We start from the raw sequence: 21,593 nt of genomic DNA, 5'->3' as shown, positions 1-21,593 counted from the left end.
CACTAGAATTGCTGAAACTTCTCACTGCTCAGAGATGGGGCACATGCACCTCATAAAATGTTAGGAATTTCGCTGAACAGCTAATGTGCATAACAACCAGTTATTTTGGGCAGGAGCAAAATCTAAACCTGTTACTGGAGTATTACGCAGGTTCAACAGAGCCAGATATGGATCAGCGCCATCTTGTAGAGTTTTTGATAGCATGTGCTTGATGGTTTGTATAGTACATTCTGCTTGCCCGTTGGACTGGGGGTAAGCTGGGCTCGAATGTGTCAAGATGATCCCCCACTCAGTTGCAAATTGTCTCATAACCTGGCTCGCAAATGGTACATGGTCACAGATTATCTCTTTAGGTATACCATGACGTGCAAATGTTGCCTTCAATCTGGCAACAACAGTCACAGCTGTTTTATCTGTCAAGTGGAGAACTTCAGGAAACTTAGAAAAGTAGTCCATGACTACCAGGTAAGAGTGACCTTGTAACTCGAAAATATCAGCTGCTACCTTTAGCCATGGCAGGTCTGGAATCTCGTGAGGGATCATTGGTTCTCTCTGATTGGCTGGCTGATGTTCCTGGCATGGCTGACAATTGTTGACCCACCGTTCTATCTCTTCATTCATACGAGGCCAATACATCAATGCCCGAGCATGTGCTTTAGATCTATTGACCCCTTGGTGTGGTAAGTGCAGCAGTTTTAACATGTTGTCTCTGGCGCCCTGGGGGATGATGATTTTGTGTCCCACCAGCAACAAGTCATTTTCAATTCGAATACTGTCTCTGAGAGGCCAATAGGGATAAAGTTCAGGCCTAATCTGCTTGTGCCTCCTGGGCCAGCCATTAATATGTAGAGTCTTCAAGCCCTGTAGGCATGTATCTGCTGACGTGTGTTCTTGCAATGATTTGAGCATATGATCACTAAGCGGGTCTGTACTGGACAAACTGTAAATCACTCTATCTTCCATCAGAGGTTCTGTATCTGTGGGGAGAGTACTTGTAGTCGCCCTAGAAAGTGTGTCCGCTATAAACATGTCCTTGCCTTTTCTATAGTGGATCTGAATATCAGATTTCTGCAGTTGTAATAATATTCTCTGTAATCTTGCTGGGGCCTTCCCCAGTGGCTTGGCAAAAATTGCCTCCAGTGGCTTATGATCTGATTGGACTTTTACTATGCTAGCTTGTTTGAAAAAAATGTGAATTCCAGGGGGTGAATAATTTCATTTGGTGGAAAACATTTCTGGCATTTTGTAAACAAAGGCTAAATGGCATAATGTTGACTGAAAAAGTATTTCAAAGGTGTTACTGTTTCTGACATCTAAACTTTTTATTAACTTGACAGCTCAACTAAATTTCCAAGGACCCAGTAAGAAGGACGGTAAGATTATACACACAAAAATTCCCTTCAACTTTATTTAAAAAAACAAAACGAAACTGGTGATGGCTGGATATGAGGTCGAAACCAGCTGATCTCTTCATGCCATGTGTAAGTAAGAAATAACAGGTTTGTATATACTGCATAATAGCTTTGTATTTCCTCATACTTCCCTCCATAAAAAGGCTTCAAAGTCACTATCTATTTTAGCAGCTTGATGAAGCGCCTTATGCCTCTCTTTCCCTTGTGATATAATCTTGTAATGCAATCTGCTGCTGGTAGTATTGAGTTTTCAGTCCTTCGACCTTTTGGCTGCCAGTTGGAAATGTCTCTGATTGCTTCAGGTTCAGTTACACTCAAGTCTTATGAGTTTCTCAGCTACTTTGGCATTTTATAGCAGGCCAGTTTTCTGATGGACCCTTTCCTTTGGATGATATCAATCCATTTAGGATCCAAAGCTGTGTGTTACTTAATTTTCAAAGCCACATCTTTCTTTTTTCTTTCTTTTTCAGGCTCACCTTAAGTGCTTCAGAGAGAATTGAGCACAGCATGAACTCTTCTTTGACTCAGATCCCGTCACCCTCAGATAAAATAGAAGTGTATTTGTCTATAGTAATCCCTTTAAATGTATGCAAATGTTAAATATTCTCAGAATCTCCCATTCAGGATGAGCTTGAAAAGTGGCCCCAGACAAGGAGGTTTAGTTATATTTCATCATCTACCATCCATCAGTTTGAGAAATCATAACAGTTCCTCTAATATAGAGTGAGAAACCTGTGGCCCTCCAAATATTGTTGGATTCCAACTCCCATCAATCACAGCAGCAGGACTAATGAGCATTGATAATGGGAACTGTAGTCCAAGAACATCTGGAGGGATACAGGTTACCTAACCCTGCTCTGATAGCTCTTCTAGTACTTCCCCGTCTTCCGGTGCACACCTGGGCACACCTGCCAGAGGTCAGGCTGTCCACAGAGATTAGCTTCTCCCTTCTTATTTTAGCATACTCAGTCATGATTTAGTAGACCAAAAGCAGGTCAGACTCACCCATTTCCATGTGGCCACCTTATATATGAAGAGGAAAATGTGATAAAGAATCTCCTTGTCGGATAGATTTATACCTCTGCTATCTATAAATTTAACAGTCATATTCAGAAAACAGCAGAAGTGCTCCTGAGAAGCTGTTTCACATCTGTTATCTCTGGCACCCAGCATGATAAATGCCTGCTAAGTGGCAATCATTACGGAACATCTCTGCTCTGAGAGATAGTCTTGCATACAGGGTCTACCCTCCTAACCAATCCCCTTTATGAGCAACCTCTCTAATAGCCAAGCTAGAGAGGATGGAGATCTATGAATGAACCTTCCCCCATCTCTTAACATTTTTGCAGAAAGCAGCCACAGGGGCCTGTGATTCAGGACCATGGCTCTGGGGAAAGTAGGGTTAACTTTTTCCTAATGCATCATTTTCCCAATTAAAATACCCCTGAAACTTCTAAAGCCTTACATGTGGCCCTCCTGGGCTACCCTGTCCTCCCCTGCTGCTGAATCTCCCCACATTGATTTCCACTGAATCAGGATTGCTAAGTGAGGAAGTGGAGAGAAGACTATCCACTCCCTCCCAGTATGGAAAGAGGATTGCTGGGAGTGGGTGTGGGTGTCCCACCACCTGAGCCAACATCAGATCTAGCCCTCGGGACTGAAAAGGTTGTGCACCCCTGCCCTAAAACTTACTATTAAGCAGGAGATGTTTTGTTTGCCCTTCCCTCTCCCACCTGCTGCATCAAGGACTCAAGTGCAAAGGAAGGACAGTAGCACCAATGTGATCCAACTTCATTTCCCTAAAAGCAGGCAGGAAGTTAATACACAGTTTGCATTGGTATTGGATGACTTATTTCACATAGGGGTTGCCCTGGGTCCTGTTTTACAGAGGACAGTCTTATATTTGAAGCCATCCACTATTTGAAAGGTTGCCCAGTCCATGTCCAGTTTAAAGATAAAGGCACTGTTCAGAAGACACCTTAAACCATGGTTTTAACCATGGTGGCTAAGCCAGAAAGCCAGGCTGTGTTCAGAAGACACCTAAAACCATGGCATTAACCACAGTGAATAAGGCTTTTTGCTTTATTCACTGTGGTTAAAGCCATGGTTTAAGGTGTCTTCTGAATGGGGCCAGTGAAGCACAGGAAGGGAGAGCAGCAGATGCCCATCAAAGACTGAGCACCTGGATAGTAGATTGAGCAGGCACACAGCTCACCTGGTCACAATCTTCTCCGCTGCAGTGAGATGCCTTGGTATTTCTATTTAAATTACATCATTTCTAAATTGGCATCTATGGATATGCATTAGCGTAATGCAAAACGCTGGCATCTTCTGCCCTCTCTCTCACTTTTTAGTGATGCATTTTCTCTTTCTCAGTGATCCATAAGTGCCCTCCTGCATCCCTGGATGCTTTGCAATGCAAAACCTTCAGGTCTAGTAATCAGTACACTTGTAAGTACTAAATTGCTCCTGAAGAAAAGACAAATGGAAAAAAGGAAGACAGAGAAAATAAACAGAGCAGATTATTACAGCAACGCCACCCACCCACCCCCGTGGCCATTTCTAAGGTTTTAATCAGGATAGGTTAGAGTATACTAATAAAATGAATAGTGGGAAACCCAAGAGCTACAATGGGGGAGTAGCAAACCATATGTTCCATTATGTTTTTCTGTACACCTTTGAACAAGAAAACCCTTCTGCTCTGAGGAAGGAGGAAAAACTCACATCATACATCATTTACATGACATCTAATCAGCACAGCACAGCAATATTTCTTAGCCTGTCTAAGTGGAAGGCAGTCTAAAGTTTATAGCCAGAAATTTCAAAAGTGAATTCCCATCAGGAGAAAAAAAAAATCTTCTGAATTCTCAAAGCATCAGTATATCCAAATCAAATCCACAACCTTTGGAGCCCAGGAGAAACCAACAAATGTAAATGATTAAACAAGTGGAAGTGAGAAATTCTTTAAGTCATAGTGCAAGCAAAAAAAAGGACAATATGATTTATTATTTTATTTATTTAGATTTAAATGTATAGGCGAATTTTGAGCATAAAAGGGACCTGAAAGCAGTTATGAAATGTGATTCTATGCAAGTGTCTGTTCCTTGGAGAAGTAGAGAAACTGAAACAGGATCATTAGAGAAGTAGAAAAACTGAAACAGGATGCTTCAAGACAAGTCTCCAACTTTTAAGAGAAGTCCAGATGATGCCATTTTCTATCTGTAACAACCTCTCCCTCATGTTTAGTCACTACTACTTCTGTCTTTTTTCTTACTACAGACAATTTGCTAAAGATGGAAAGATAGAATAACTGCGTAATGCACTAACACTAGGTAACACTAGCAGCTGTCTTAGGGTGGCTAAACGCCCAACTTTATAGAGGACAGTCCTCTATTTGGGATTGCTGGCAGAGGACAGCCCTCTATTTGAAGGTGTCCTCTATTTGAAGAACTTCCAGATCAAAATCCGGTTTAAAGTCAAAGAACCAGAGGGAAGGGGAGCAGGCGCCTTGAAGATGCCCATCAACTGAGCAGGCACACAGGTCATCTCTTCTTTTTTGGCCAGGTGTCAGAAGTACCCTACTGGAAGCACCAACGTATCTAACCGCATCAGTAACTGAAAGGAATCCACAACATTTCAAGTAGGTGGGAAATTAGTATTTCTTCTGAATACTAATTCAGAAGAAACAAAACCACACCTCTAGAAAGCTCTGTGTTGAATCATGAATAACTAGCGGATTGGGTAAATAACCTTGTGTTAATGAACAGCTCATGATGTTGTAAAACAGTTCCTGGGCTGTAGCACTTCAGCTTGCAGTTAGGGAAACAAATGTCTGAATAGAATACTACCTTGGGGAAGAGAGAAAACTCCCATCATATGCAAAAGTAACATGTCAGGCAGAAAGCGAACTGTGACCCCCCTTCTCCTTCAACAGTTCAGGAATAGTTTTACCATGTGATGATCTGTTTGTCTAGACCAGATCCCAAATACACAATTCAGGAAGAGTTGCTTGTCTAGACTGGGCTGTATCCCAGGAGACTCCACGCAGTCTGGCAAGGTAAGCATGGTTGCAATTCAGATGACAATGAAAGTATTCATTGATTAAACTGAATATGTTTATGTTCGTGTTTTCTAACCATTTCCCATATAAGCAAGTTCATAAAGGAAAATCCTTCATTTGCCAAAGCATCCAGCTTTGGACAACCCCTGTTCTTGTTGAAGGCCAAAGGGAGCCAAGGTAGGTTGGCTTTCACCATATGCAGAAGCAGAGAGAAGAAGCATCCTGGAATACGTTCAGCATGAGAAACTCAGGATGAAAGTGAGCAAAGGCACATTTTAAAAGAGAACTGAATCAAGGCAACAAACCATCAAGATCTGTGGTCAATTAGGACTCATCATCCTACCCTACCTATGTGCACCCACAGTGTTCAGAATTCAGACAACGCATGAATCCATTAATTGATTAGTGCTTTCAACCCTAAAATAGGTGCAAACCCCAAGTATGCGCCTCATAGCGCAGCCAGTAATGAAAAAAGAACATTGCTTCTTGGGGAAATCCAACATAATCCAAACCAGAAATATTAGCTCCAGAATGTAATTTCCTGAATTATTTATTTAAATTTTATCATTTATTTATTACATTTCTTTAACACCCATAGCAGAAGCTCTCTGAATATTTCATAAATTTTAAATGCCACAAATCAGAATACCGTGTAGGGTATTCTGTAATATATGTAGGGTATAAATTGAAATCATCATCATCATCATCATCATCATCATCATCATCATCATCTGTAATGGTAGTATTTCAGATTGCAGCTCTCTTAGGAATTAAAACCAGATATCATTCTGAGGCTTACCACTACCCCCAAGAAAATTCTTGCAGCCACCAGTGCCCCATGGGCTGATCGTGGTCACTAAAACATTCTTTATTTTAAAAAGTATTTTTATTGTCAGGGGCGGGGATATACATGGTTGGAGGTGTGGTGGTGGGGTTTCACCTTAAAGACATAAGCCATAGCTAGACCTAAGGTTTATCCCTGGATTGTCCAGGGGTCAAACCTGTTCATCTCGGTGACACACAGGGGATCCAGTGCTCAGGCAGGGGCGAACCCTGGATGATCCCAGGATAAACCGTAGGTCTAGCTGTGGCCATACTATCCCTTCCAACAACAAAATGTGCTTATTCCCATGTGAAACATCAGAGGTGAAAAAGCAAAATCCATTTTATTCCTACAGTCACTACGGCAGTGATTTAAGTGAAATGTGAAACTGCACAAGCGCAAAGCAATTCTTTCTTTCTTTCTCCCCCCTTCATCTCCTTTTAATTAGGATTGGCAAGCTATCTTTCCCCCTCTGTAGCCTATTAGGAATTTAGAAGCAGTTGTAAAGCACAGGATGACAGGGGCAAGAGAGAGAAGGGGAATTTTAGCTGTATGCTTCACAACTGAAGTAACACACATGACTGTCTACAAGGTGGTCCCGATAAGACCACTAGGTTCTGGATCTAAAATTACCTAGCTGCACCACTGCCCAGCCTATCTCTTGGTATGGGCTAAGATAGGGCACACACAAAAAGGACATGTTGCCTCTTGGAGACCTGACACAAGCACATTGGTGGATTCTGAACTAAGGGAATGCAAGTAGCAGCATAAATCTTCCCAGGGAGAGTTTTCTGACACACCAGTGGAAACAATCCAAAGGAGAAGAGTGTAGCATCTTTTACTATGGTATGTCCTGCTGAATCCCAAACTGCAGAGAATGCAAGGGGGGAGCATGAGAACAGTGAAAAAGTGAACAGGAAGTTACTCCTATTGCTCTCATTACCCAACCATGTCTGTTTGTTATTTCCTTTATGGCAGGAGAATCTCTTGTTCCATGCAGAGTCTGCTCCTTGATTCTCAGTGTACATGGGTTACACAAGCTGAGTGTGAAAAAAAATTAATATGCTCTGACATGGGCTTGTCTGTTTATATCCCATGCTGATAGCTGCTCATTTGATCAACAACATGCCGCTAAAGGAGGTGCCCGTTCTCACGCCAAACAGGGGGAAGGAGCTCAGCACAAAGCCCCGCGGGAGCAGGAGGGTTAGCTCAGGACATGGCACAAACACATGCCATCATCATCATTGGAGAAGTGGATTGGATGCCAGGAGAGGGTGTGTGTGTCTATCTGTGTCCTTTCTGGTTCCTAGGCAGTAAAGAGCTCCGAACCAAAACAACAAGAAAGTGAATGACCAGCAGTTTGCTTGAAAGAAAGAACTGGGTGGGTTTAAAAGAGGGCAGGCCTCCCAGTTAGCATCTCAGCACTTTGCAGAGGGAAGAAAAAGGCAGAGAGAGGGGGAGGGGAGAGGAGGAAGGAGAGCACTGAATTCAAGAAAACAGAAGAATTCCTAACAGAGCCTTGACCATGTGTTAGCCTCAATGTATATATCTGCTGCTGAGATTTGAAGCTTTCCAACTGCATCAGTATTCTTAGTAATTCAGGTGTTAAGAAACAGGCCTGGGAATTGAGAAGTATTCTGCATTTTCACACACCACCACTCTGCCATGGATTGAAGATACCAGAGCTATTGAAATAGAGACCCACCAAGCTCAGTGTTTCCAGAATTCCAAGTAGAGGTGAGAAAAGGGAAATGAAGGCTACATTACTTTTGTAGTCAGTGGAAAGGCATTAAAAAAGAGAGAAGGCTAAAAACACAGGCTAGAAACACAGTTTCTTAGTAGAGAAGACTCTCCATGTATGTTCAGATTTCACTTACTTTAGAGTTATACAACTATATAAACTCCTTAGATAAAAAAATCAAAGCAGTGTGCCAGAACATTGTTTAAAATTCAACAATTAAAGCCAAATAAAACCAGACAATGATAAATTAACAAATGCACCAGATTGGAATCGACTATCAAAAGGCAGACTGAAAAACAAAGGTTTTAAGTTGCCTTCAACATTGGTGGGGAGGTGGGGGACTGATGATGCAAAACAGCAAAAGAGGCCAGGGATCCTGCACCTTCAACAGTTGGGTAAAAGACAGAATTTCAGCAGATTCACATATAGCCCATTATAATGGTCCAATCTGGAAGTCATCAAGGGAGAAATGATAGTGCAGCCTTGAAATTCCTTCTTCTACTCCTAAAGGTTCGGGTGCCTTGTCCTCATTTTCATCTGGCCAGCCTACCCAACAAGACACTAGGGAGGGAGGCAAACAAACACATCTGACTTGAGAAGACATTCCAAAATATTGGTGCAGCAACAGAGAAGTCCCTGATTCTTGTGGAGGCCAACCTTGCCTGGGCATGAACAGACTTTCACCAGGGCTACTAAAGTAGATATTAATTGCTGAGGGTTTTCATACAGGAGAAGATGCTCCTAGAAATAATCAGGATCCAGGCTGTTTAGGAATTTAGAGATCAAAACCAGCATCTTGAATTGAGCCCAAAAGATGAACTGGCAGCCAATGAGATTGGATTAAGAAGGGTCTGCAGAACCTCTGCCCTACAGTCATTCAAACTTTTTATATTATTAGGTTTATAGCCTCATCTTACTTTGCTGGCCCTGGGAATATTAATGTGTTTACAGTGTTGTTCTGTTTTGATGGTCTTGTGACCGTAACAAATTATTATTATTATTAAAAAAAATTCAGCCCGCAGTGGTTCTGCATCATGTTTACCTTATAGGAGAGGGTTGATTCCAGCCTGACAACTGCTGAACAGCAGAATTCTAGATTTTTAAACCTTCTTCAAGAGCAGCTTTATATATAGCACATTATAGTGGTCTAACCTGGCAGTCCCCAAGACAAAAAAGATAGTGCAGCCTTCTGTATTGCCCTGGCCGTGGGCTTTCAGGTTTTTCCAGGGTTGCCAAGGAGACAAAAGTAGCCAGACTCACAGGTTTGCTTACAAGGAGACTAAATTTATTGGCACATCCCAATAAAAGTGGACTAGACTGTGAAAGCTTCCTGCACAAAAGACCCTTCAGCAAAATCTGGACACCCCCACCCCACCCCACCCCACCCCTGGGCACAGGAACAATTATAGCATTACTGAACTTGGCATTGCTGCCAAGTTAAGCTAGTGATGGATTGCATAGCTACTAATAACAAAGCAGTTCTTCTCATCATAGGAATCTATAGCATAAGTCTACATCGTTGTGATAAACAAGGCATTACTTGGCATTTCTTTGGCACACATAAGGATCCTCTTCACCCAGGTGCACTTACTAATTGGATGAAGAGGTTGGAATGTCAGCTTGTTAGATCCTCCAGATACAGTACCAGGTTACATAAATAAGACACTTGCTGTTCTCACGAAACCACTGTAACTGTGCTTTTGACCCATCTTTCCCATAACACAAAGGTAGGTTGCTGACTGGTACTGATGGAAAGCAACAGTTTGCTAGCTTAGAAGCAGAAGCAGCCATTCACCCAGAAGCCTTTGCAGGCAGCCATGGTTTGCCAGCCTCCAGGCCATACACCTTCCCCAACCTTGTGTCCTCCAGATGTTTTAGACTACAGCTCCCAGCATCCCTTACCATTAGACATGCTGGCTGGGGAGTTGAAGTCCAAACCTTCTGGAGGGCATCAACTTGGGGAAAGCTACAGTAGCAGCTAGGTCCTGTTTTCCAGTAGTAGTGGGCAGAGCCAGCGTATCAGCCGAAGCTGAAAAATGGGCTCTGGCTGATACCTGGGATGAGCCATCTAAATACTGATGCAGTTCAGGAGAATGGCTAAGGAGTTAATGTACAAAACACAACAGCCGTAACCCTCCCACAAGTTCTACATTGAATTCTCTCTGTTGCACATGACAACCAAAAACAATAGTTATCATTACATAACTAGCAAAAAAAAAAAAAAGAGGGTGGTTTGCCCAGAAGATGCTTCCTCAAAGTGTCAACAGTACACACGCACATTCCTTCCTCAACCCAGCCCTTCAGATCCTAGCCTCTGTTTACTGCAAATCTATGTATAACACTTCCTTATTGTACAGCTTCTGGTTGGTTGTAGACTGGAACGAGCAATGGCATTTGTCTGCTTGAAGCAGCTTCGTTTTCTCACAATTATTTTCAAATTAGGTCACAAGATTTGGAAAATTATTTCTAAGAAACTTAAGAACGTTCTGCTTTTTTTTAGAACTTCAGAGGCATTTTAACAGTCAAGACCTGGAAATTAAAGTTTAACAACAATCTCTATATTAAATTCCTAGTAAATCTGGCTGGAGGATGTTTTTATTGATTTTGTATAGGCCAGTGGTCTTCCACTGGTGGGTCGCAAACCAAAAGTGGGTTGCGAGATCAGTCCAGATGGGTCACAGCAAAGCTGTTGCTGTCATGTTGAGCATGGAGAAAATTGTGAAAGTGGGTCCCATGTTGCAAGTTGGGAGTCCAAGGTGGGTGTCCAGTCTTGACCAATTGAAGACCACTGATATAAGCCACACTTGGGAGCCTAGTCACCCAAAGTCCTGAACAAAATGGCTTTAAATCAATAAATATTGTTTGTTCCAGGGATGAATCATACACACACTTTCACTGAGTGAGGAAAGAGGGCTATAGAATATATTTTTGAAAAAGGCAGGAGAGGTGGGGGGAAGTGGAGTAATCAGGAAAGTAAAAACAATATATACAATACTAAACTGTGAATTGATGTCACAAGATCCTACCAAAAAAAAACCTGTTTACAGTGAAGGTTTTAAAAATGGCATTGATTTAAACACAAACAAACAAACACATTTTTCTCTGCTTCTCTCATGCTATTGTATTCATATGGGAATGGCATGAATAAATCCTATTAACTTTTAGCGTATTCTGTGTGTGTTCGACTTGCATACTCAAAATCCGTGCAAGCATTGCCCCCTGCTGGCCAGATGTTGCAATAGTTACTTTATTGCCCCCTGCTGGCCAGATGTTGTAATAATTACTATAATGATCCATTGGACAGCATTTAAAAATACAAATATGGCAGAGCTTCCTGTGTGTTCATTACCAGCCAATCATAAAGTGCTACTCCAAATGGAAAGGTCTTGCATCACCTCTGTTAAATTGACAGTCTTTCTAGTTAACCACCAATGATTTCACAAGTAGCCTTTTAAAGCTATGGGGCAACTAACAAGAACGCACTTGCTGGTTCAAAGAAGCACTTGATTGGGATCAAGAATCCTACACAGAGATGAGATCTGGGTTAGGCAATCCTGTGCCCATGAGTGCCATAGCATCCACAACACCTCCCTGGGCACCTGCCTTCCCCTCCTGATGTTTAATTCAATTTTTGTTGTTGTTAATTACCTTGAGCAGCTGGAAAGCAAGAGCTCCCAACCTCCTCCAGTACGGCTCTGGGCCCCCAAGTAAGACCTCCATTATAAATGTTTTTCTTTTGTACTGTCTTGTGGCAGCAATTCAGCTTAATAGCTTTGATTTTTTTTAGCACACACACACATTTTATTTCCTGATCACTCCACTTTTTTCTTTTATCCTCCCCCTCCCTTTAATTATCTTTTTTAAATTTGAGCCAGAGCATTCTTCAGAATTGAAAGGAAAAAGTTGGGTCAAATGATTTCCCAGCCATCGTCCAAAACTCAATTTTGGGAAAGTATAAACAGCACCTGCCTGGTGAACATGGGGACTAGGGGAGGGCAGTGGAGAGGGTGTCTTTATCCTGAAAGGGAGAGAATAAATGTTTAAAAATCTGTCTTTGCATATAAACAGTTGGCTCTTTAACAGGATTAAAGGTCTGTTTGTATTTATGGGGTAGTAGTAGCTTAATTAGGGGCACAGAGGGGGCCTCACCGGGTGGTTAGGGGCAATGGGTACTATGGTAGTTGGGGACGGGTGCATCAGATGAGAAGACACCCACAACATATTTCCATTCTGAACTATCCTCCACCTTGATAATACTGGTGGCTTTGCAGTGGTCCCCATAAACTTTAAGGTACTGCTAGTAAATGCCAGGCAGACTAATGAAACGGCAATTACTACCTCTGCTCTTGTCCAGGGATAAAATGCCAGCCTTAATTGTAGAACTGAAATCTGGTTGGCTGAAGAGAGAAGAGCAAATCTCTCCCGGATGTGTTCACCCAAGTACAAACCGCAGCGAAGTGCAAGCTAAAAGTGCTACAATAGATCTTAGTAGACAATTTACTTGCAAAGAGTACCACACACTAACAACAGAAGAGATCATGAAAAGTTCCCAAGAGATTGCAAAACGAAGTGATTATTAGTTTCGAAGTCACTGTATTTAGGATTGGAGCACAAATGGACAAAAAAGAAATAAAAGAAAGATCAGGAGGGTTTATCCCCATCATATTCTGAGCCACTTACTCATTTCAGTACCTTTCTCTTATATGCAATGAGAATCTACGTATTCAGGACTTATCAGGAGCTTTCAATGCTATTGATCATGATGCATCCTTCTGGACTTGCTGTTCAGGATGGGGACTAGGGACACTGCATTCCAGTGGTTCTGCTCCTACATGAATGGCCAGTTCTAAAAAAATAGTACTCAGGAACTGCAGTTCAGTGCCACAGAACTTGGGCTACAGTAATCTTCAAGCTTCTACATTGTCCCCCCAACTGTTCAACATCTACATAAAACCACTGGAAGACATCATCCTGAGTTTGGAGCTTGGATGCCATCAATGAGATTCCATTGAACTTGTTCTTTCCAAGGACATCCTGGACATATATCTGGTTTCAGTAATAGGATGGCTGAGGGTGAATAAATAAAAGCTGGCTAAAGGCCTATTGACTTCAGAAAGAAATATTCAACATGTTCTTCATTGGCAGTTGGGCAGGATGTGTCACACTCCTTTTTTAATGTTCACATTCACAACTTTGGGATATGTTTCGATCCAGCTTTGCTAGTTTATGTACAGGTGGCACCTATAGTTGCCCTAAAAATGCAGAGGACATCTTGTTTCCTAGGGTTGAGCATAGTACATCAGTGCTGAGGTGGTTACCAAGTTGTCTCTGTGTTCAATTCAAGGTGCTGGCTTTAACCTTTAAAATCCTGAACTGCATGACCCAGGTATCTAAAGGTACCTTTATCCAGGTACCCTTTCCCAAATAAACCTGTTCACCAGTTAAGATCTGCTCCAAAGACGCTTCTACAGGTGTGCCCACCTTATGAAGTTGTAGAGAACTGTGGAACCCAAACTTTGAAACTCCCTTCCTGGACCCATGCACCTGGTAAAGTTGTTCTTTTAATGGCTTTTCAAGTTTAAGACTCTTCAACTTTAGCTATTTTAACTGGTTCCACCAGCCATTTCTGCTACTTTTATGGTTTGTTATTTTAAATTTTGTATTGAAAGAGATCTTGAGGCTTCATGTGATAAGGAGAGGAAGAAATCCTTTGACTAAAATATGAACCTCCTTGAATTTTAAAATGAACTTCAGAGGTCCTTCTTTAGTTCCTCCCCCTGCCCCCCACCTCCTGAGGCAACTTGAAATGGATCTTTTCACTGGTAGCACCCCACAATTCACCAAACAGATTTGGCAGATGTCTTCACTATTGTCATCTAGGCATGAAGTTAAAACCTTTGATTATTTCTTGTCCAAGACTTCAAATTCATTTTGCTGTTGTTTTTCTGGATATAGGTTTTCATAGGTGCTACTTTATTAATTACATTTCTATACCACTCAATAGCCAGAGCTCTCTGGACGGTTCAGGGTTTTTTTTAGCTTACATCTTGCTTTGAACTCTTTTTACTGAAAAGCAGGTCAAATATGTGAAGCAATTCAGTTGTGAATTTAGATGGTGGACCTTACAAACTTTACTAGTAACTGGTGGAAATTATATATTAGAACATGAATTTGGAATTATGCACTTCAGAAACATGTGGCCTAGATAAATTAAATATTTGATGAAGTTCATGTCAAAAGTATCTCTAATTTGTGTGTTTCTGAAAATGATGTATAAAAAACTCCAAATACACTAACAGTGCAAGCCTAGGAATATCTACTCAGAAACAAGCTGAGTTTAATGAGGCTTAGTCCCAGGTAAGTGAGAGTCTAGGGTTGCAGCCTATATACACTTACCTGAGACAGAAGCCTTACTGAACTTAATGGGACTCACTTCCATGTAGACATGTATAAGATTGTGCAGTAAGGTTGCAATCCTACACCGTTTGCCGGGAGTAAGCCAACTGAATTCAGTAGGACTTTCCTGATAAGACATGTATAGGAGTGCACTGTAAGACTATTTCCAATAATGGGCATCAAAATGATCAAAGATAGGCAGTAGAGACAAGCCATCACTGCTTCATATTACCTGAAGAAAAAGTAAACAAGTATCCACCTTAGAAAAAGCACTCAAATGGGATGAATAACCCTCGCCCTCCTGAACATTGTATAAACACACAGGGTAGTTTTGTAGAAAAGATGTTTAATATGCCTTATTTTCATTTTTTTTAAAAAGAACTACTTGCACACAATAATGGGTTTTCTTTGTACGTGTGTTTCTCTTAATCTACTAGAATGAATATCAAAGTTAATGTTGCCCAAGACACACATGCCCAAATTCAGAGCAGCCAATCCATGCGCAGAAAGAGGTATGCTCTGCTGCCTTTGCAAAAGCCTGGTATGGAAAGTGACAGACCTTAATCCAGCATCAAAGCTCACGCAAGTGCTGCTCCTTCCCCCGGTGCACTCCGCCTGAGATGTTCCACAGCACCACCCACCCGTTAAAGAGTGGTGCGTTGGAGAAGGAGGAGCCCAACTTCAAGCATCTGCCGCAACCTTCCAAATCTGCCTCCTCCCATATCTTCTCAATATGTGATCAGTGCTGTCAGCTTGGACTGGCTTGTCCAAAGATGGACTCAAAGCCATCTGCTGCGCTCAGTTTGCTAGATTAGGTCTGTAGTGTTCAATGACAATCGCCGACTAACACTTCTTTCCACTTACAGACATGGAAAGGATAAATCTCTATTACCTCCCTCCTTTTCTCACAATGAATTCTCTCATAAAAAGATACTAATCCACAGTTTTACAAGGAAGTACAGAATTATTACTTTTACCTTGAATCATGGGATATGTGTGTGGAGAGGGAATAGAGATTGAAGAGCAGTTGTTTGACATTTTAAATTTAATACATGTATGCCCAAATAACACTTCAGAATATTTTCCTTCTTCTCTATTCAAGAAAAATAGACACAAATCTGTTAATAAACCAACCACCTGTGACAAACGTTGCTATTTATATGAAGAAGAAAGGAGTAATTAGTCCTTTGCTTAGTCTGCTCTCTTTTCTTGTCTCTTCAGGACAAGAAGTGTGGGGCTGTAGAGTTTTTGCTATCCATTCCTCTTCATGAAGAGAAGCAAATCCAATCTGTGCTTTGTAGCACTCACAAAAAGGCACTAACCCATTAAGTAGCCCCTAGAAGAAGAAAAAGAAAGATTTGAGGGGGTTGGGGTGGCGAGAGAGAGAGAGAGAAATTTGACATAAAGGAAATACTATGTAGATCACAGTTGGTCCTCCAGATGTTTCTGGATTCCTAACTCCCATCAGCCCAAGCCAGCATGGCTAATGGTCAAGGATGGGAGTTGTAGTCCAGCAACATTTGAAGGGCCAGAACATCCTTGCTCCTGGTAAAGACAGATGTACACAGACTGTACACAAGAGATACATCTGTGTAGGGTAATAGCAGGAAAACCCACATGGGGGTCCCAAGCAATGACTTCACTTTACTGTGCTCCATGTACACATGGCTAGAACCTATGACAGCCACATGATTTAGATATACAATAACCTGAATTACGTTTTTCTGGATCCATGTTCCTTGGTTTACCTCAAAGCTTTTGTTAACCCAAACAGCTATCCTCAATCTGTTAATATCCTCCAACCCTAATACCAAGCTATCTTATTTTATTTTTTTACCTTACAGGGGTACCAGAAGTATTGGTTGATTGACTGCTTTTAGAATGCAGTATTTATATAGCACTTTATCCTATTATTAATTCCCTCACCTCAGACACTGTATTCTAACAGTTTTCTAATAACTCCCAAATAATATAGCTATATCATGGTCTTGTTACCTTCCAGTACCATGAGATATCTGTTGCCAAAGAATAGCCATGTGTTTGTCTACTGAAAAACTTCTGTGGTGCAATCCTTGCTCTCACAAACCATTTTAGATTATTTTTGTCATTTAAACAAAGCAACTCCGGTGACTTTAGCCCAAAGACTTTAGTTTCTTTCCTCTTAGCACTGATTATACTTCTGGTTTACATGCAAGATTAGAGGGGACAAAAATCAGAGAAGAAATTCACTTACGGTAATTTCATCCGCATGAAAACTCTGGCCATAAAGAAACTCAAAAGGACGCTGACAAATCCAATAAAAAGCAGCAGAAATCTATTCAGCTTTGGGATATTTGGCGCATTAGAACGGTCCAGTATTATAAAGCCAAGGCCTCCCATTGTGAAGAGGAAGCTGGACGCAAGGCCTTCCATAATGTACTGCCCATTTACCCTGCAAACAAATATTAAAAACAAAATGAGCAAGTGGATTATTTGAGTTGAACAGTAGTATTAGAGGTTACCTGACAGCCTGCCCCCTTGTACAAAGTTTATGTACACATTTGTTCCTATATATTTTACACACGCATACTAAGATCAGTCATAGAATCATAGAATAGTAGAGTTGGAAGGAGCCTATAAGGCCATCAAATCCAACCCCCAGCTCTTTAAAGGCTAGCCTTTTCCGGCAGGCCTACCCAGATGAATGTAAAACCAAGAATTTTAAAGATGTGTTGTACAGATTTGTTGTACTAATGTTGTTCCCTGCCTCGATCCAAAGGGAGAGGTGGGTAAGAAATAAATTTATTATTATTATTATTAATAATAATAATGATGCAGTTATCCTGTAACTCAGAAGAAGGTAGAAAAGGAACAAAACTTCAAGCTCCAAGTTGCATGGAACCTTGCCTCCTGCTTGGAACCACTAATACCATTCAACCAAGCTGAGAACTCTTCAGAATTATTATTATTATTATTATTATTATTATTATTATTATTATTATTATAGCACCATTAATGTACATGGTGCTGTACAGAGTAAAACGTACTCTGTTTTCAGAAGTAGTAAGGACAACTGGCATACCCACAGCTCTGAAATGCAGTGGAAATTAATGCCATCAAACCATAGCGGATCACTGAAACAAACAATTCCTGCTGTTACCTGGCCAACTCTTTGGCTGCCACCATCCAACAGGCACTCATTTCAAGTCACCACCTCCTGTTGCCTGACCTCTTGTTGCTTTAGGCCACTACTCCCCAGAGTATGGCTCTACTACTCCTTGATGTTAATTATCCTGAAAATTGGTTTCTATCTAGGCAGCACTTCCAGCTACATGAAGTACTAGTAACTAAGGCCTTAGCTAGACCTAAGGTTTATCCCGGAATCATCCCTGCCTGCTCCCGGGATATCCTGTGTGTCATTTACATGAACAGATATGGACCCGGGACAATCCTGGGATAAACCTTAAGTCTAGCTAAGGCCTGAGTTCAGTTCAACCTCTGCTCTAGATGTCAAATGGGATTGGCTAGCAAATTAAACACTAAAATTGTCTTATATTGAACAACTTACTTGATAGTCCTAAGAGACTAGGAACACCATGCAGGCAAGTGAGCAGAGTGGCTTTCTTCAGGGCTAGCCTGAAGTGGGAGGAAATGAATCCAAGTGGGCTGGCCAAGTAGGGACAGATTGCTCCATCTCTCATACATTATTAGAAAGAATGCATTAACTAGCCTAAGAGGCTAGGAGCCTGTATTCCAGTGCTACTAGATTTTTTTAGCAGGCTAGTAAATTTAGCAGGCTAGTAACTTTTATGAAGGCTGAACTATTCATTTATTTACATAAAAAAAGCTACCCTGAACTTAGATCATGGTATTCTAACATCTAGACCAACTGCTAAAATACCCAAAAGTAATACTTGGAATGAGAGATTATGTTAATATACAGCATCTTTTCTACCTGTAAGCCAAGAATGCCACAGGCCTTTGATGTCCATGTTCATCTGTCATTGAGCCAACGCTGGGAGGCTCTACAATCACATCGTAAATTATTCCTAGAGAGAGAAAATCAAACAAAAAACATAAATTTAATTTGGAAAAACAGGTATCAATTTAATTAAGTGTCAAAAACTCTTCAATGGGAGGAGAAAAAAGATTCACCAACAATAACAGTTACAACAATACAAGATGAAGACTCAAGAGTGGGAGGTAATGAAAGCAGGGTACATCAAAGGGCCACTGTGGCTAATTATAGTTACTAGAACCTGCCCAGAACCTTCTAGTGGTTTTTGAGTCAAGGTCCTCAGTACACAGATATACTTAGGAAACAAATTGTGCCTATTGCACATTACTATGGGACTGTTCACACTAGACGCTAATCCATACTCAATGGTTGAGTGTGGGTTCTTGTTGTACATTGTTTGTTTGTTTGTTGAACTGTGGATTAGTGTGTTGTCTGAACCTAGGACATTTTCCCCAGGATGGCTTGTTAACCATGTAGTATGGCATGTTAACCACCTTAAACAATGAAATAATAAATCATGGTTTCTCAAAGTAGCTTATTCAAGAAAAATAGGCCAGACTGCATCATGAATGTCCTGCGGAAAATGTCTTGGGGGTCAGACAACACGCTAACCCACAGTTCAACACTCAACCGCTGAGTGTGGGTTAGCATGTTGTACGAACTCATTCTGTGTGTAAAATTTTACAACTTACATTTTGCTAATATGAAAGAAATAAAATTGAACAACCAAGAAAAATTAAGTCGCCTTTTAAAAAATTAACCTAAAAAAAGTCTGAAACACAGATCCGTACAGATATTTGTGACATCCTCAATTCATCAGCTTGGGGGGCTCCTTGAACCATCTCTGTCACTTGAGGCTCAGGTGGCCTTGGTGGCACGGAGTGCCTTTTACCAACTTTATTTGGTGGCCCAGCTACGCCCCTATCTGGAAAAAGATAACCTAAGCTTCAGCCGTCCATGCTCTGGTAACCTCCAAAATAGATTTCTGCAATACCGTCTACATGGGGCAGCCTTTGAAGACAGTTTGGAAGCTGCAGCTTGTGCAAAATGCAGCAGCCAGATTGATAACAGGAACCAGAAGGTTTGAACATATAAGACTGACTCTGGCCTGCTTGCATTGGCTGCCTGTACATTTCTGAGCCCAATTCCAGGTGCTGGTTTTAACCTATAAAGCCTTACATGGCTTGGGACCACAATATCTGATAGAACGCCTCTCCCCACATGAACCTACCCGTACACTACGCTCAACATTTAAGGTCCTCCTCTGGAGATGCCTACTCAGAGGAAAGCTTGGTAACAACAACAACAACAACAACTCATTTTTAAAAACATGAGCTACATTTTACAGTACAGCAGAACTCATTTTAGTTCAATTGCAAACGAACGCTCAAAACTCAATACAAACATGCCTTGTTGCGATCCATTCATTTTCCATTCAGATACACTTCATACTTTTTTGCTCCTCCCAGAAAGTGAAATGGAGATTCGAAGTCAAACAGAACCAGGAAAGGGGGGGGGGGGAGGGGGGCGGCGTATGAGACACCAGCCAAATCTAGTCTCTTCCAGGTGCATTGGGACTATAACTCCCATCATCCACAGGCAGCATCTTCAAGCTCCTCTACCCCAGGAGAAGGAAAATATGTTAAAAGTAGCTAAGATGTCTGATCTCCAATTTAGTATTAAAGGGCCATGCTGGCTATGATGGGAATTGTAGTCCCAACACACCTAGAAGGGGGCAGGCTGGAGGAGCATGCTGGCTAGGGATGGTGGGAGTTGTAGTCCCAACACACCTGGAAGGGGGCAGGCTGGAGGAGCATGCTGGCTAGGGATGGTGGGAGTTGTAGTCCCAACACACCTGGAAGGGGGCAGGCTGGAGGAGCATGCTGGCTAGGGATGGTGGGAGTTGTAGTCCCAACACACCTGGAAGGGGCCAGGCTGGAGGAGCATGCTGGCTAGGGATGGAGGAAATTGTAGTCCCAACACACCTAGAAGGGGCCAGGCTGGAGGAGCATGCTGGCTAGGGATGGTGGGAATTGTAGTCCCAACACACCTAGAAGGGGCCAGGCTGGAGGAGCATGCTGGCTAGGGATGGTGGGAGTTGTAGTCCCAACACACCTGGAAGGGGCCAGGCTGGAGGAGCATGCTGGCTAGGGATGGTGGGAGTTGTAGTCCCAACACACCTGGAAGGGGCCAGGCTGGAGGAGCATGCTGGCTAGGGATGGTGGGAATTGTAGTCCCAACACACCTAGAAGGGGCCAGGCTGGAGGAGCATGCTGGCTAGGGATGGTGGGAATTGTAGTCCCAACACACCTGGAAGGGGCCAGGCTGGAGGAGCATGCTGGCTAGGGATGGTGGGAATTGTAGTCCCAACACACCTGGAAGGGGCCAGGCTGGAGGAGCATGCTGGCTAGGGATGGTGGGAGTTGTAGTCCCAACACACATGGAAGGGGCCAGGCTGGAGGAGCATGCTGGCTAGGGATGGTGGGAGTTGTAGTCCCAACACACCTAGAAGGGGCCAGGCTGGAGGAGCATGCTGGCTAGGGATGGTGGGAATTGTAGTCCCAACACACCTAGAAGGGGCCAGGCTGGAGGAGCATGCTGGCTAGGGATGGTGGGAGTTGTAGTCCCAACACACCTGGAAGGGGCCAGGTTGGGGAAGGCTGCTTCAGAATTACCTCCCGTGATGAGGAAATAAGAGACCACCACCAGCGCGTAGACTGTCATGGCCGAAGGCATGTGCACCCAGCTCGGCCGCTTCAACTTGATGTTCGGGCACTCCAGCACCGCGAACGGCACCCGGTAGAGCGTCTCCATGTCGACTGGAGCTCCAGCCTCGTCCCGTCCCGAGACCTCCGGTCACAAAAACTGCCCCCGCGCCGCCACCTTCACGCCCACTCGCCTCTGTTACCGGATTGACCCGTCACGGCCACCGTCCGCATAATAATGGAAGAGTCCCTGAAAAGGCAAAGACGAGCCGCGTCCTGGAAGATAAACAAAACAAACGCGTCAGAGGAGAAATAAGGCGCATAACGTCAGGTAAAAATAAAAATAAATGCAAGACGAGAAATGACAAAGAATAAGAATTGGGAGTGATGCGTTATGAATAAAAGAAAGATAATATTTTTTCTTTCTGTGTAATCGAGCTGAAAAGCGACCGGGCCAAT

General features: G+C 42.4%; 1 protein-coding gene across 1 annotated transcript; it reads right to left on the bottom strand.

Moving 5' to 3' along the window:
* Positions 1-14,761: 14,761 nt before the first annotated feature.
* On the bottom strand, positions 14,762-21,381 carry OSTC (oligosaccharyltransferase complex non-catalytic subunit). Its single transcript, XM_063135596.1, has 4 exons — positions 21,105-21,381; positions 18,367-18,460; positions 16,666-16,863; positions 14,762-15,768 (listed from the first exon to the last, which is right to left on the bottom strand). The coding sequence occupies exons 1-4, from the start codon at positions 21,241-21,243 to the stop codon at positions 15,750-15,752; spliced, it is 450 nt and encodes a 149-aa protein (XP_062991666.1). The 5' UTR covers positions 21,244-21,381; the 3' UTR covers positions 14,762-15,749.
* Between the last annotated feature and the right edge of the window lie 212 nt (positions 21,382-21,593).

This window comes from Elgaria multicarinata, chromosome 10 (assembly GCF_023053635.1).
Source record: "Elgaria multicarinata webbii isolate HBS135686 ecotype San Diego chromosome 10, rElgMul1.1.pri, whole genome shotgun sequence".
NCBI lineage: Eukaryota > Metazoa > Chordata > Lepidosauria > Squamata > Anguidae > Elgaria > Elgaria multicarinata.
This window is presented reverse-complemented; position numbering and strand designations above follow the sequence as displayed.

Bases quoted from the DNA above. Each gene is read 5' to 3' on its own strand.
- OSTC (XM_063135596.1), bottom strand. From the start codon at position 21,243: ATGGAGACGCTCTACCGGGTGCCGTTCGCGGTGCTGGAGTGCCCGAAC. The intron at 18,461-21,104 runs GTAATTCTGAAG...TTCTCTCTCTAG, and splicing joins TTATTTCCTCATCACGGGAG to GAATAATTTACGATGTGATT. The intron at 16,864-18,366 runs GTAGAAAAGATG...ATTTGTTTGCAG, and splicing joins GTGGCATTCTTGGCTTACAG to GGTAAATGGGCAGTACATTA.